This window comes from Corvus moneduloides, chromosome 1, assembly GCF_009650955.1.
Source record: "Corvus moneduloides isolate bCorMon1 chromosome 1, bCorMon1.pri, whole genome shotgun sequence".
Lineage (NCBI taxonomy): Eukaryota > Metazoa > Chordata > Aves > Passeriformes > Corvidae > Corvus > Corvus moneduloides.
Window position 1 is genome coordinate 115,040,410 of NC_045476.1, and position 16,435 is coordinate 115,056,844.

The window sequence follows — 16,435 nt, forward strand, 5'->3', positions numbered from 1 at the left end:
GCGGGGCTCAGGGCGGCCGTGCGGGGCTCAGGGCGGCCGTGAGGGGCTCAGGGCGGCCGTGCCGGGCTCAGGGACCGTGCGGGGCTCAGGGACCGTGCCGGGCTGAGGGCGGCCGTGCCGGGCTCAGGGCGGCTGGAGCTCAGGGCAGCCCCGCAGTCCGGGCACAGCCGCGGCTCGGGTGGCAGCGGCCGAACCGTGCCCGGCAGGCGAGGGAGGGCATTGTCCCCTCTACTCTGCCCTTGTGAGACCCCACCTGGAGTGCTGCGTCCAGCTCCGAGGCACGCAGCACAGGAAAGACCTGCTGAAGCGAGTCCAGAGAGAGACGCAAAGATGATCAGAGAGCTGGAGCAGCACCTCTCCTGTGAAGACAGGCTGAGAGAGCTCGTGATGTTCAGCCAGAAGAAGAGATGCTCTGGAGGCACCTTACACCAGCCTTTTAGTACCTAAAGGGGACCTGCAAGAGAGCTGCAGAGGGACTTTTTACATGGGCATATAACTGTAAGACAAGGGGGAATAGCTCTAAACTGAAAGAGGGTGGATTTAGACTAGACGTAAGGAAGATATCTTTTACAGTGAGGGTGGAAAGACATTGGAACAGGTGGTGGATACCCCATCCCTAGAAGTGTTCTTGGCCAGGTTGGACGGGGCTCTGAGCAACCTGATCTAGTCGAAGACGTTTAGCAGGATGCTCCGCCCTGGAATGTGGTCAAGCAACTTGGACAATGCCCTGTTTACAAGGCTAACAGTGGTGGACTGAGAGGGCATCAAGCTGGTTTTGGTGTTGAATTATGATAAAACCAGTCTGACACATCAACCCCAAATTAATACCCTGACAGTGAGGCAAAGATTTGGCAGATAAGCTGCTAAGTTGACCTGGAGATATAGGACTGGCAGTCAGTCACTTTAAAAGTTCAGTCCACTTTCATATGGTTATGTTCTTCTAATATATCCCTTCTTGGAGTGTGTATGAAGATTCCTCCTTTGGGTGGGGACACCCCTCAAAGTTAGTCCTTAAGGGTGAGTGAGCAAAAGAGATTTTGCCCATGGTCGTTGGTATGGGTGAGTTACATCAATCTGTAATAATGATTCCTTTTTGCTAGTTTTAATAGAATTGCTTTAATATAGTTTCTTTAATAGAGTGCACTGTGCTATCCTATCCTATCCTATCCTATCCTAGTAGTTTCAGCTTCTATAGTGTGTAGTAAATAATTCTGATTAAGATCTTTTTGTCTAATCGTTTATCATAATGAATCAGTCATTTTTATATAAATATACCTGGTTTGCCATCATTTATCCTGCAGGACAAAAGTTCAATCACGCCTCTATAATTTCTTAGACTGAAACCATTTACAGTCTGAGGCTGAGATTGGATCCAGCCATACCTTGGCTCCTCTCTAAGAAGGAATTTAGAAAGCAAGGAGGTCCTTTCTGCACCTCATGACTCAGTGGAAGGGTTTCTCCAACTCCCACCCGTGACAAGAAGTCCCTGCTTATTGCAGAGGGATGGCCTAGATGGCTAACTTTAAAGGCCCCTTCCAACCAACTATTCTATCATCCTATGATCCTATGATTCACTGGTGACATGTAAACTACAAATATCCCAGGCAGGTGAGAAGCAGTGAAAGACACACCCTATCAAGTAATGGTTACTGGGTGACCTTTTATTACGGCCTAGGTAAGCCTTGTTTTTCCCAGTCCTGGTATTAGCAGGGCCCTACCTTTGCAGTTCTCACCTTGACTTTGCTCAGGTAACACAAAGTACAGGGCCCTCTCTGTACATGTACACCTTGTTTTTACAGGACAGAGCAAAGCAGCATAAATAAGAAACCTTATTTATGAGCATGGCCTAAACTAGGGAGGGAGGGAGGCACTAAGTGGTCAAATCCAGCCCATAAAATGAGCCTGTCTAACCTGCTACATTTAGCCTCAAAAGACAAAGCCAACAGAGTGCAAGAGCTGAACAGTTGACCTGCACTGAGATAAATTCAAGTATTTTAGTACATCAGATGTGATCCTATCTGGTTTGTAAGGTGGTGGCCCAACAGAGACATCGATTTCCAGTGCTGAAAGTTTTGGTCCATCCAGGCTTACAGAGATCACTGATGAGCCACTGTAATGGATGTGTCAGAGACAGCAGGGCAATTGATAGAGCATTTCCACTTTGCAGAGCACCTGTGTGTGTAAGGATGTCAAATGTATATTTGGCAAACAAAGGCACACTTTGCATTGTGCCAAAAATTCAGCCTGTAAAGCTTCAAAATACATTAAGTAAGATTTACGGATATCTACAAAGACTAATGTAAGCATGCAGTAAGAGTACTTTTGACTTTTTATTAGAGTTTATCATTTATTACAGTTTATTACTATTTATCATTTTCATGCAAAATATTACAGTGATATCTCTGAGCTTTTTGCAGCATTTCTTAGTACAAGTGGGAGACATGGGCAAGGATGATGTTATCTTCTTACAGCCAAATACAGAGGCAGGTTTGAATTCTTGTAGGCCACTTATAGAGAGGGATTAAGAATGAAGATGCAAATTTCTACTAATGTTGTTTATCAGGACTGACTTGAATTACATATGAAGTAATCACTATGCAGCTTTGGAATAATTTTGATTAATATGAAGGGAAGTTTCTGCTCCATCTAGATTTTTAACTATTTTTATTGGGAAGGATGAACGTGTTGCAAATGATTGTGCTTACACATCATTTTACAGAACATTTCTTCTTAACACAATTCAGTTCAAAGCTTGATCCATTCATACAAGAGGAAATGGGATCAAGGCCTAATCAGGAAATATTTAAGAGACTAAAACAGAAGACTTATTTTTGAGAATTAAAACTTAGTAACAAGACATAGGAATATTAAGTCACTGTTCATATCTTTCTGAATCAAAACCTACCAAAACCCATTTTCTTAATCAGTGCTTGTACAGCTGTGCAAGAATAATGATTTTTCCCAGGGCAGCAGGACATTGCTTTGATATTCTGCTCATATATAAAACTGTTAAATTTAGACAAAGAAGATTGAAGGGGCATTAATCTTCACACCCCAAAAGGCAGCTGCAAACAGAAAGAAATAATCTCTTTCCACCAGGGCTACGAGGGTAAGAAACATGCTGGTACTGCATCATCAGACAAAGCCACTCTCACCAGCACTTAGCAGTGCCACAATAACCATTGAACCTGATGATCTTAAAGGTCTTTTACAACCTAAATGATTCTATGATCCTATAATGCCTCCGTGGCACAAGCCTGCGTCATGCCAGCAGGTTGTGCATTACAACTTGGGTCCCTACCCTCTTCCAAATTGTTTCTCTTTTAGCTGGGGACTTTCTGGGGTAATGAACGCTGGAACAGTATCTTAAGAGATTGTAAGGTGTTTCGTCATTGCAGGTTGCTAAGGACAAATAAGATGAACTTTGGCCAACGAAGCTGATTCTTGCATGGCTGAGAAGTGATGTGAATGGCCTTTGCTGAGTCTGCCTGGCAGCATGGGCTTTGCTAGATGTGTAACAGGGAACTTACTCTGAGCAGGCTGGGGGATGCCACAGAGGCTATACAATCCCTTACCACTTCTGCCCTTGCAGTCACCCAGCTTTCCTAGGCTGGTTTTCAGAATATTAACAGTGAGTGTGATGGTACAGCTGGCTATGACTACAGACAGATACCTTCAATAGCTGGTGATGAGCCAGGCCAGAGGAGATTTCTAGGCACTGCTTCCTTCCTTTTAGGAAACTTGCCCAAGTAGACCTAACAGTGATTGTGTCGAAGCAAAGCACTATCCTGTTGCTGCTGTCCTGGAAATAGGGCATTTTAGTCACAATACTATTTTCCAGATAAACATTACATATAAAATTGAGATGTAAAAGGCAGCAGGTCACATACAAAGTACGTAAATTTGTATCTACAGTGACTTACAGGACTGGGATCATTTTAATTTGTTTGCTTATGGTTTGGTTAATTTGTTGTATTTTTTTCCTGTTTCCTCAGTTAGTTCCTGAGATAAAAACAAATGCCACCTATTTAATTTCACAGAGTCACAGAATCAATTAGGTTGGAAAAGACCTCTGTGATCGAGTCCAATCTACAACCAAACACCAAGTCAACTAAACCATGGCACTGAGTGCCACGTCCAGTCTTTCCTTAAACACCTCCAGGAATGGTGACTCCATCACCTCCCTGGGCGGCCCATTCCAGTGTCTAATCACCCCTTCTGTGAAGAAACTCTTCCTAATGTCCAACCTAAGCCTCCTCTGGCGCAGCTAAAGGCCATGCCCTCTTGTCCTGTCACTTGTTGCCTGGGAGAAGAGGCCGACCCCCAGCTGGCTACACCCTCATTTCAGGGAGTTGTAGAGAGTGATAAGGTCACCCTGAGCCTCCTTTTCTCCAGGCTGAACAACCCCAGCCCCCTCAGCCGCTCCTCATGGGACATGCGCTCCAGACCTTTCACCAGCTTCGTTGCCCTTCTCTAGACTCTATTTCATCCATTTGTTTTGCCGCTGGCTTACTGTTTGGTTTGGGTTTTTTCTCCCACCGATCCTTCGGTTACTTCCCGAGATAAAAACAAAAGTCAGCTATTTAACTTCTCCCATTCGCATTACCGGCAGCCCAGCGCAGCCCTGCGCTGTCCCTCAGGCCCCGGGAAGGGGCGGCCGGGCGGGAGTTCCGCCGCCTCGCCTCGCCTCGCCTCGCCTCGCCCCGCAGGCGGCCCCGGGAGGCTCCGCACGCCGCCAGCGAGGCCCCTGCCGCCCCGGTGACATCACCGGAAAGGCGGGTCACCCGCGGCCAATGGGCTGCCTGACGGCCGCGGAGAACCGGGGAGGACCCGGAAGGTTTCGCAGTTGGAGCGTCGCTGCCCCGCGGAGAGACCTCGCTCCTGCCGCCCGCCCGCCCCTGCGTGCCCGATGGACTCGGTGGGAGTCGCCGCCGCCGCGCCCGACGCCGGGCCGGGCCCCGCCTGGCAGAGCAAGGTGAGCGCTGTGCCGGCGCCGCGAGGCCGCTGTCCGGGCTCCGGGGAGGAGCAGGAGGACCGAGGCCGTGGAGAGGGCGCTGCGAGGTGGTGCCAGCACCACCAGAGTCACGGTCACTCGGCAGAGCGACCCGAGCGTGGTTTGGTACCGGCAGTTATCTCCTTGGTGGGGAGAGCTGCTGTGGCAGCCTGATAACCGAATTGCTTCCGTCCGAGGGAACTGGAGCTAAGTGAGCTTGGTTATCCCGGCGGTAGGCAGCGAGTCCCAGCTCGCTGGGATTCGTCATTCCCCAGCCCCCGCCTCCCCGAGCGAGGTGTGTGTGTCCCTCTGTTGTTTTGAGGGCAAGTTTTACGCTAGCTGACCTTTCAGGGCTCTAGAAGCGGGGGAGGAAGCTGCGCGTAAACCCCTGCTGTTGGGTTATTCCAAGAGAAGTTTTATATAGGCTGTATGTCTGCTTGTGGGCAAACTTCCTGGGAAGGCTTTACCCCTGTCTCCAGAGGGTACTGAGACTGACAAACTGACTTTTTTTTCCTTCGTTAGTGAGTGACCATCAACAGTTTTTCAACCCCAGTTCTCCCTATTGGGTTTATGAAGCTACTCTTTGAGTAGTTCCCATAGTTCCTCTGTAGAAGAGCCCTTCCATTACATGAGCTTATTTTGGAGCCAGTGATAGCTAGTTATCCTGATTATTGTGTTGCCACTGCACAAGGCTTGGTGAATTGAAAAAAATATTTATTTCCAGTGTCCGTGGGGAGCCCCTAGCACAACATCAATATCATGTTCTCTTGCTGATGTAATGAGTGAACAGCTGGCAAAAGAACTGCAGCTGGAAGAAGAAAGAACTGCTTTTCCTGAAGTGGTTGCGTAAGTTTAAGTCCTGGATTAGTGATTTCCGTAGTTGTGACGCCGTCTTCTCTCTCACACGCAATTTCTTACAATGTACTCAGTGCATAGCAATATAGTAAATGATTTGCCTGTTGCCTCCTGACTCTGCTTCTTCAAATCTTCTTCAGTGAAGATGGCTTCCCCAGCTAAAAGTCTGCCTTAGATTCTCTTCTCTGTTGCTCTTCCTTCTTTCGTGAGGTTTTCTTTGCATTTTCTGGGGGTGTTAGCAGTCTGTAAGCTATATTTAGAGAATGTCAGAAATGGTTTTTTTCTACCCCTTTAGGGACTCTTCTTAACAGTGTGCAATGTTATTTTGAGAGCTATTAGATATATCACCTGTATCCTCCTATTACTTGAGAGCTCTAAACAAAGGCCAAGAACTTACTAGTTCTAAAATTGTACAAATTTTGACTATATTTCCTGTGAAGCAGAACAAAGCAACACTGTTTGGGATTTTTTAAACATATAAATAAGTATACACATGCATACACCTGTATGCCTTTTTTCTTTTCTCTGAAGGACATCTTAAAAATAGAGCTTAATGCTTCTTGCAGAATGGTAAACAAGCAAAAGTTTAAGTAAAATTTGCATTGTAAATGAGTGGCAAAGAGAAATGAAGTCATGATCTATTAATATTTAGTGTTGGCTTGGAGTGGAGGCAGACAGCTGAGATCCATTCCTTTCTGTGCAGCTCTGCATGAAGTCTGTTGTATAGACTGGGGAAGTGGTAGAAAGCAGTGTTTCCACTTAGATTGCTGTGTTTAATTTTTTAAAATTTCTGTTTTCATCTTATATAGTGCTGCTGAAGGACCTTTTATTACAGGAGAAAATATTGACACTTCCAGTGATCTAATGCTAGCTCAGATGCTGCAGATGGAATTTGACAGGGAATACGATGCGCAGCTTCGGCGTGAAGAGAAGAAGATCAATGGAGATAGCAAAGGTACCTTCATCAGAAGGAATATTTTTGCTTTGGAGCTATTCTTGGCCCTTAGCTTAAATTGATGGAGCTGTGAGGAAGTAGCAAAGCCCTGATAATCACAGAGACATGCTTATTTGTTTTGTTTCTCAAGTCTCCATATCCTTTGAAAATTATCGGAAGGTGCATCCCTATGACAGTGACAGCTCAGAGGATGAGGTTGATTGGCAGGATACCCGTCATGATCCGTACAGAGCAGGTATGTGACAGCTTTAAACAATGCAATTTCTTCAGTCAGTAGACCTGAGAATATGACATAGTTAAATTAGGTCTTGTTTTAGTGTAAGGAGACACACCAGCTGCATTTAAAATCAGGTCACCTCAATGGGAGGTGTCAGCAGGAGGTTGGGCAGGTAACTTCTGTCTGCCAGTATATTGGATTCAGCGGCTGAATCTGGCAAAATACAGTGTACATGGGAAGTATTGTGGGATGTGCTTATCTGTCATCTACGTTTGGATGATATGTTTACATATCATCTGCACATGATATTGAATACTCCTGTCTTAGCATGCCAGAAATGTGTCTGACACCCCAGAGAAGACAGAGAAGTAAGTTATAACATAGCCAAAGAAGCTGTCATGCTTAGGATGAGAGAAGACTGTATTAAGATTGTACAATTGAAGTAATTTATTCTGTTTTATAAATAAAATTATGTTACTTTTGTGGACGTTGTGGGACTTGTATGAGCATTGGTTATGTTTGTTTAGATGTAAAATTTGGTTTCTTTTTCTCACTGCTGGCAGATAAACCTACTACTACACCAAGAAGGGGTTTCATAGGAAAAGGAAAAGACATTACTACGAAACATGATGAAGTGGTATGTGGAAGAAAAAACACTGCTCGCATGGAAAATGTAAGTGAAAACTTAGGGAAACTTACTTTGTGTATAAAACTGGAATGCTGCAATTCAGCCAAAGAGCTAATGCTTGTCTACCAGTGCTACTGGGTAGGGTGCTGACTTTTATTTTTTCCTGTTGGCTGAAAGCAGTTCAGTCTTTGGTTTATTGGTTTTTCACTTTGGCAGTTGGAGTTTTGCGTGGTTTCTGTTTAATAATAGTTTGTTATTGAGCAATTCAAGAATTTGCCCAAGAACTGGTTTGGCAAAACAAAACTGTCAGCAAGTTTGGCACACAGGCAAATAAAACACAAAAGCTATTTTTGAAAAGCATAGATATTGTGTAACCTTCCTTCTAATTAATTTTGTCTGATAAGCCAAGTGTTTCAGTCAATTGTTTGACTTACAGCTTTTCAATCTGTTTATCTGTAGTACATACCTTTCATTTTCTTTAAGGTAACTGGTGCAACTTCTCTAAATAAGGAAGTGCTGCCAGTGCTATTTTTACAGGATGTTAGGTTACCTCATATCAATTTGGGCAGAACTTTGAGTTCTGAGTTTAAAACAGTGTGTTTTTTAACATAGTGACAACATCGCACAAGTGGGTTTCACATAGGTCCAAATCTATCCTGGGTTTTTCCAAATCAGGATGAGAAATTTCTGTTTGTGCCAACTTTTGGTGTCTGCTAGTAACAATGCTTAAATTCTTATTATTTTTACTTGTAGTTTGCACCTGAATTCCAAGTTGGGGATGGAATTGGGATGGACTTAAAGCTGTCAAATCAAGTCTTCAATGCCTTAAAACAGCATGCATACTCTGAGGAACGTCGAAGTGCAAGGCTCCATGAGAAGAAGGAGCACTCCACTGCTGTATGTTTTTAATAAAGTCTCTCTATCTACTTCTTATCTTGTGTAATAGCTAAACACTGCTTTGGTAACTTCTTGCAACATTCCATTTTTAGTAAAACAGCTAAGCAATATTATGTTAACGTTGCTGAAGGAAATTATATCAGCCAGCTCCTACAAAAAAAAGCTCTTTATTTGAGCTGCATTACTGTGAGAGCCATGTTGAAGTACAAGCAAGCAGCTACTGGTTTTTTCTCTTTGTCTTTCTAAACTTGTCTCTTAATCAACTACAATGAATAAACTGCCTGGAAGTTATTTATAGAAATATTCAGAGGACTAATTCTCTGCAGTTGAACCATGTGGCTCCAGATATCTGTCTTCATAACAAGTTTCAGGAAGATGAGGTGACCAACTGACCTAATAATTTAGGAATTTACTTGATAGACTGTATGGGTGAGTTTGGAGTAGGGCCTCTGGTAATTCCTGATGTGGACCTCTTCAAATTTGTGTGTTTTGCTTTGGTTTATTGTTACTTATATAAAAGGAATATAATACTTGGGATATTGTGATTCATGATTCGTAAAGACTCCTTGAAAACACTGTAGAAATTGCTGTTGAGTCTCAGTCTATAAGTGCAATTAGTAACATACTCTATGTGCTGCACTGCTGATGGGAAACTAAGAGTATTAAATCATTAAATCAGTCCTGGAGCAGATTGGCTTTGCTTCATATGTTTATTTTGGTCAGGCTTCTTTTTCCCCCTCTGTCAGTTGAGAGAATTTTATTAATACATTATTCTTTCCACTTAGTTGAATTCTTGTGGTATATAAATATTCTAAACTCCTGGTAAAGCAAAGAATTGCTTTATTGAATTGAGTATTCATGTCTTGCCTATTCATTCTGTTCATCTCTTGTAGGAGAAAGCAGTGGATCCTAAAACACGTTTACTTCTGTACAAGATGGTCAATTCTGGGATGCTGGAGACCATCACAGGCTGCATCAGCACAGGAAAAGAATCTGTTGTTTTTCATGCTTATGGAGGAAAGTGAGTATGTTGTTTGTTACTGATGATAGCTTTAAGTACCAGAGATGACTTAAAAAGCAGAAAACACACAAGTATTTAAACATCTGCACCTTTTTATTCCCAAGATTAAAAGGTTGTATTCATGTATATGCAGATAATAATAAAATCTGAAAAGATGTGCCTTAACAAATTGGGAGAGGTAATCTATTTGATAAACAACTTATAATCAAAATGACAAAACCCAAACATTCATAAGTTTAATCATCGAATTGTTATAAACTTAAGTTGGCTTCTAAATTTGATAGAAAATTAGATCCTCTCTTATATTAAAAATTGCTGTATGTTGCAATGTATAAAAACCCAAACCCATGCATTTGCTTGTAAATAGTTAACTTTGTTATATATTTGTCTTTTTCCATGAGAAGTGCAACTGAAGATAAAGTCATTCCTCCAGAATGTGCCATCAAAGTGTTTAAAACAACTCTTAATGAATTCAAGAACCGTGACAAATACATTAAGGATGACTACAGATTTAAAGACCGCTTCAGTAAATTGAATCCACGAAAGATTATTCGTATGTGGGCTGAGAAGGAAATGCATAACTTAACAAGGTAAAGAAAGAAAAAGGAAGTGTAGTTGCCAAATGCCTGCCAGTTTCTTATTCTCTCTTTAAGGAAGATACTCTGTGTCTGGGTGTTTGACTTTAAGGCCAAAGTAATACACAACCTGGCACAGGTTGAATAAGCCTGTGATTTCTTACAGTTTAATAAATTGTCAGCATCTTCAGTGATTTTGCAGCAGAATTTACAGGCCCATGAAGTTAACAGGCTCTAGTTGTAAAAGTGATTAGTATTCCATGAGCATTTTAGACTCACTTATGACTTTAGGATCTGAATTTTCCTGTGTAAAATACTGTGAAATATATATAATTATTCAGTTTTCATTTGTCTCAAAGACTTTTTTTACTCTGGATTAAGTTTCTCACACAGCTCTCAGATTGCAAATGAGCAAGTGAGAACTAGAACTTTGGGACCTTTTAAGCTTTTTTTCTGTTTTCCTTAATCAGTATTTATTTTCTGATCCACAGAATGCAAAATGCAGGAATTCCTTGTCCTCAAGTGGTTATCCTTAAGAAACATGTCTTGGTTATGTCTTTCATTGGCCAGGATCAAGTCCCAGCTCCTAAACTAAAGGATGTAACACTTAGTAATGAAGATATGAAAAAGGCCTACTATCAGATTCTTAATGTAAGATGATGCTGATTTCTCCTCCAATTCTGTGTTGTGTTTTCTTTTAGGGGAATAACTGTAAGGACAAATCAGCACTTATTTACTTTACAGGATGCTTACATAATTTTCAAGATACAAAGTCCAAAGTCTTATTTTGCTGCTGTTTAATATGTGACTTAGAATCAATAAGAAATTATGCACTGAAAAAAAGATATAATAATCTGAGTGGAAAACTTGCTGGAATTTGATGACAAACAGATGTTTAGCAGCAGAGGAATTGTGAGCAAGTAGTCCTCCTTTTATAGAAGCAATATGTGGTTTAGAAAATTCTCTGAAGTCTTTCTGGGTTTACCAAACACTTAATTTGCTTAAGCACTCTCCAGTGGATTGCCTGCCACCTTTTTTAGCAAACCTAGAAACTGGAGAATGAATTAGAATACTGCATGGTGGATACTTTAATTTCCTATTATCTGCTTGGTTCAAACACACACTGGCTAACTGTCCACTCACTATTACATTCTAGATATTAAAAAAACCCAACCAGGCAACCAACCCCTTGGCTGGCAACAGCTTGGTAACAGGAGTGGTCTAGGTCTCAACTGAATCAGACCAGTGAGCAGCACAACTGTGTTTCAAGTGAATTTGTGTCCTGGTTAGGATTCAGTCTCTACAACCTGTGAAGCTTCCTTCCTATGTGATAGGAGTGAAAATGACATGTATATTTAGAGAACATGTTTATCTGTCTCCTGCACCTGGACTGTTTGGCAGAGCTGACATGAGTTTACCAGAGTAACTCTTCTTATTTTGCCAAAGCTAAGCTCAGTGATAAAAATGTAGTTTGCTGGCCGTTTGCCAAAGCTGCAATTCCCTGGATGGAAGTGTATTGAAGACTTGGGTAAAAATTATGTACATTATGTGAGTGGAAAGGGAAAGATGGGGTTGTTTTGTTGTTTTTTCTTTTCAACAGTCATGCTAGCAATATTTGTTTGGAGTATAGCACACTTCATTCATTAATTTGGTTCCTTGCAGATGATGCAGCAGTTGTATAGGGAGTGCAACCTGGTCCATGCAGATCTTAGTGAATACAACATGCTTTGGCATGATGGGAAGGTGAGTTTGTTCTTAATTTGGGGGGAAAAGGTTTCATCTACTGTGAAATATTAATACAAAGTGAATTGCTATTTCTGTCACTACAGGTCTGGCTCATTGATGTCAGTCAGTCTGTGGAGCCAACCCATCCTCATGGACTTGAGTTTTTGTTCAGAGACTGTAGGAATGTTTCACAGGTAGGACCTGTGATATCTTAGCTATACAGAAGATTACTCTTGTGCATTTTCCATGCTGACAGTGTCCTCTGAAAGTGGAAAAGAAAGTGGAAAAGTAAAATTATACCACTAGAACTTCTTTCAGTTATGTTTATCTGTGGGTCAACCGAAACAAAAATCTAATTTTGACTAAGTATTGTAACTGGGGGAAGTCAAAGGAATATTTTGTTCTGTGTAGTAAAGTGTTTAATGTGTGCTCTTTATATTGACTAGTTCTTCCAGAAAGGAGGTGTGGCAGAAGCACTTAATGAGCGTGAACTCTTCAATGCTGTCTCAGGTTTAAATATTACAGCTGACAATGAAGTAGACTTCCAAGCAGAGGTATAGCTTTCTTTGTCTAACAATTTTAATTTGGTTAGCTATAGTAGCTATTATAATACCTTAATTTTCCACATTTAGTTTGTGTGATTGGTGTGAGTAAAGTTTCAGCAGTCATTCTGCATCTCTTTTTAAAACCTTGAGTATTTTAACCTGCTACAAATGTTTACAGAAACTCAGATTGACAGATTTCTCCACCCCCTTTCCTGATGCCCCTGCTCCCAAGTAGAAGAGACTTCATACTGAATATAGTTGCTTCGTTTCAGCATTAAGGCAAATCTAGTGATCTGTTTTAGTTTAAAATCTGTTGTCTTGCCTTACATACATTAAAGGTTGTACAGCAAAAGGAAAGTCGGGTTAAAAATAATAATCATTCTACTGCTTATTTTTCATGGTTTAGATGTTAATGGATTTGAATTTAAAGTTTAGGCTAGCATTTTTAATTTTGAAGCTTAAAATCATGCTAGTGTAAATATGGACTTAGGAATCTTTGGTCACTGTTGGCTTTTAATTTTCAACCTTTGGCTGTAACTCCTCAAGGCCTGCATCCTGATACCGGATTTAAAAAAAAAACAAGTTGTCAAACATTCCGTATTTACTAATTAAAGTAAGGGCAATGTGGTGATTCTACTTTCCCAATTTGCTAATGAAATTGCAGGTTTATGCTAGTCCAGCATGGAGTAGGTGGGAGCTGGAAATTAGGTGACTCCTGGAGCAGGAGGTCAAAGTAAGAAAGAGATAAAGGGAACACAGTGTCACAGTTCCACGATCTCTGTATCACTGGAGAAAGGCACACTTCTGTACTCCGAGAAATACAGCTGAAGTCTCAAGGATCATCCAGTCCCCCCTCTAACTGGTGCATTTTAGTTACATAGCTTGAAAGTGTAAAGGAGTGCTGCTCATTTTAGTAACTTGTTGAGAACAGATGTTTTCAAGGCGTACCTGGCTGTATTGGAGCTGTTACATGTGACTGAATCTTTGAAATAGCAACATTGTACATACCTGCTCTGGCCTCTAAAGCTACTTTTTAATGCTGTTCAGAAGCATTCTGCTGCCAGCATGGTTTTGTGATTTCAGCATGGTTTTATTTTTGGCTCTCTAGATTGAAGCTTTGGAGAAGATGAATGAAGATCACGTGCAGAATCATGGAAAGAAACTGTCAATGTTTCCAAGTGATGGAGACCCACCTATATATGATGAATAGCACTGAGTTTATAGCTGCTCACAAAACAGAACACAAATTTACTGCTTCTAACTATGTTGGTGCAGTGGTAAATGTCAACTGCCAGTGTCGAGAGAGTGCTTGGCTGGGAATACCAAAATGGAAAACACAGCGAGCATATGGTGATGCCTCAGTGGTTTGCTTTTTTTTTAACCTGTCCCACACATCAGGCTGGCACTGTGAGAATGGACTATCACTACCACTTTGAACAGACTGACAGTTTCACCAATTGCCCAGTTACATTAGACTAATGTAGCTCAGGTGGTCATGTTTTGCATGATTCAGAGCTTACATATCTTTTAGTCTAAGAAAAAAAAATTTCAATCATCTATATTGTCCAAAGTATTTAGTGGGAAAGCACACTAGAAGAGTCCCTCATTTTTTTCCTAATGTAACTTGAAAAACTAATTAAACATTGTGTATGGACACAATGTCTTTCATCTATCTCCACCAAGGGCAAAATGAAAAGGCAAACTGTGCACTGCAATTGCATGAAAATGTTTATTTAGCAAAGTAATATATTTATAAATGCAAAAGTCTGGACCTTGTCATTTGAAGTACAGGGAAGGTGGCTCTACTATCTCTGTAAATACTGTTGGGTATTATATGAGAAAGAGATTTGAATCCAACCAGCAGAGGACTTCCTTGGTGCCATGCCAGGAAATCCTGAGTCAACAATGTATAATAAAAGAGTCAGCTCAGGTAGCTTCACTCTTAATATACAAAGGGTTCCAAGAACTTGGTGCAAGCCAAAAATAAAACTGTATAATAATCCTGTCTCTACCTAGAATGTCAGTTTGGAGCATCAAATATTCTTGCCCTAAAGATAATCATAGACAAATCTGAGTATTCTTTTTTCACCTGTAAGCAAAAAAGCTTCATTTAGAAATAATGATGACTGATATTGGTTTCCACAGTCTATTTTATGCTTTTATTCTTAATGTCAGTCTTTTTTTTTCAGCAACTTCTAAAAATCTAGCAATGTTTCTCTCCAAAACAACACATTTAAAGGTGAACTGACATGGTGGGATAGTTTGGAATTAAGAAATTCTAATCAACTTCTTTTTAACTGATTTCTAGTTTCTGATGCTGCTCTTTATCAAGCAGAATATAGTGATGCTACATGTGACCTTCTCACAGTGTGCTGTGAAAGTGACTTTTTTATCTCTTTTTGTTGGAAAACTGGTGGTGAAGTAAAATCTTAAGATCTTGTGGTGGTATTCTCGCATGGTTCTTTGCATCACAGAGGCCTTCATTGATCTTTGGTGCTTCCCTAGAGCAATATTAGGGTAGGACTACACTAATTCCTTACAACAATAGAGAAATGACTGTTTGGGTGGGTACTACATGAACAATAAACAACCTTGGTTTTGCCAGTTTCATCCCAACACTTGGATCCTCTTCCTTTTTCCAAATCGGACAAGTATCTTGCATTTACCCCTTACTTTTGAAATAAAGGAACTTGTATCTTTCAGATACTTAAGTCTGTTCCAAATTTCTCAGTGAAACAGTTTCCCAGAATAATGGTATCAGGGAAAGAACAGACCACTGTAAGGGAAGTGCTGCAGTTAGCTAACCACTTCAAGAAGACTACAAGCTTCTGTTGTCAAAGATAACTAGATCTCCTTCAGAGAAGGCTTTTTATTAAAAAAGTGATAGTCCTATTCCAGGCTTATAACTAGTTTTAGTACTCTTAACATTTCTTAGAGGGGAAAAAAATCTCAGAACAGTTGCTAATAGCTTAAAATGTTCTTGTAAAAGGAAGATTATGATTGCTACAGCTATTTGCATGAAGTGAGAGGAGAGAGAGCAGAAGTAACAGGAAGCAAGGGGAGGGACTTTTTTGAGCTACTATTTGAAATAGGCCCCTGCTTGTATCCCTGTGCTTGGACTGAAGCTTCAGTTGTTACTGTCATTTTTAATTTCTTGCTAAAATCTGTCTAGCACAGGCTTGAAAAAACAAAACACGCTCCAAATAAATTAAGCCATTTTCCTTGAGTCTAATTTAAATCAGTTGGGCCCAATTATATTATGTATTATATATATAATATTATATATAAATATATTTTCACTTCCATCAGTAAAATTGGCTCAGGAATTTGCATGGAGATTTTAAGACACCTGGGCATGTTTTCGAGTTTGCTAAAAGAAGCATTTTCCTGGACTCCTTTGAAATAAAAGGTTCCAGGATTATTATTGAGCAAATAGAATCTTAGTTTTGGAATTGGCCATTAAGGTTTATTTCTATGACAAGAGTTTCAAGTTGTGTGTATATTTACTTATTTGCTGATTTCTCCTCAAAGATACCTCAGTTTCTATTGCAATTGCAGGAAGTGCATGCTGTTCTTTAGAGAAGTAGGAGAAGGGTAAATGTCGGTAGAATTTTTTAAATTTTCACCGTGGATTAACTAAACTTCTGACTAACAAGCAATGAATTTTGTTACTTTGTAAAAAATTATAAAATTTAATGTGCTTTAAATGCTTTGGAAATACTTGTCATCTCCAGTTACCAATTTTTTGATGATGCAGGAGGGTTCTGCAGAACAAACAGCTTGCTGTAATTCTTAGTTGTGACTTTAGTATCCTTAGTCTGATGTGAAATTGCAGCTGGACTAACTGGGTCACAAGTCATTCAACAGCCATTTGCATGATACTGTGTTAGTATCTGGTACTTAAATTTCTATTTCTCCCATACTAAGATGTGCTACCATTTTAATCTGAAATTTTTAAATTGTTATGATCTTAGTCTTTTCTTTTCCCCTCTTTTTAAATTTTCCTTTCTAAACCAAATAGAAA

At 40.6% G+C, this 16,435-nt stretch overlaps 1 protein-coding gene across 2 annotated transcripts; it reads left to right on the forward strand.

Annotated features, from left to right (window-relative positions):
* The first annotated feature begins 4,791 nt into the window (after nucleotides 1–4,791).
* RIOK3 (RIO kinase 3) lies at nucleotides 4,792–15,113 on the forward strand. Of its 2 annotated transcripts, none has more exons than XM_032123549.1 (13): nucleotides 4,792–4,975; nucleotides 5,718–5,839; nucleotides 6,658–6,803; nucleotides 6,934–7,038; nucleotides 7,584–7,693; nucleotides 8,402–8,545; nucleotides 9,439–9,566; nucleotides 9,968–10,156; nucleotides 10,633–10,792; nucleotides 11,804–11,884; nucleotides 11,971–12,060; nucleotides 12,313–12,420; nucleotides 13,520–15,113. In XM_032123549.1, the coding sequence occupies exons 1-13, from the start codon at nucleotides 4,910–4,912 to the stop codon at nucleotides 13,619–13,621; spliced, it is 1,551 nt and encodes a 516-aa protein (XP_031979440.1). In that variant the 5' UTR covers nucleotides 4,792–4,909; the 3' UTR covers nucleotides 13,622–15,113. The 2 variants fall into 2 exon arrangements, with proteins under 2 accessions (XP_031979440.1, XP_031979432.1); XM_032123541.1 differs by having other exon boundaries at nucleotides 4,813–4,975; nucleotides 9,971–10,156.
* The last annotated feature ends 1,322 nt before the right edge of the window (nucleotides 15,114–16,435 follow it).

Excerpts from the sequence above, each read along its gene's own strand:
- RIOK3 (XM_032123549.1), top strand. The coding sequence starts at position 4,910 with ATGGACTCGGTGGGAGTCGCCGCCGCCGCGCCCGACGCCGGGCCGGGC. Across the intron at positions 9,567-9,967 it reads TTTCATGCTTATGGAGGAAA|AAGTGCAACTGAAGATAAAG; the intron begins GTGAGTATGTTG and ends TTTTTCCATGAG. Across the intron at positions 10,793-11,803 it reads CCTACTATCAGATTCTTAAT|ATGATGCAGCAGTTGTATAG; the intron begins GTAAGATGATGC and ends GGTTCCTTGCAG.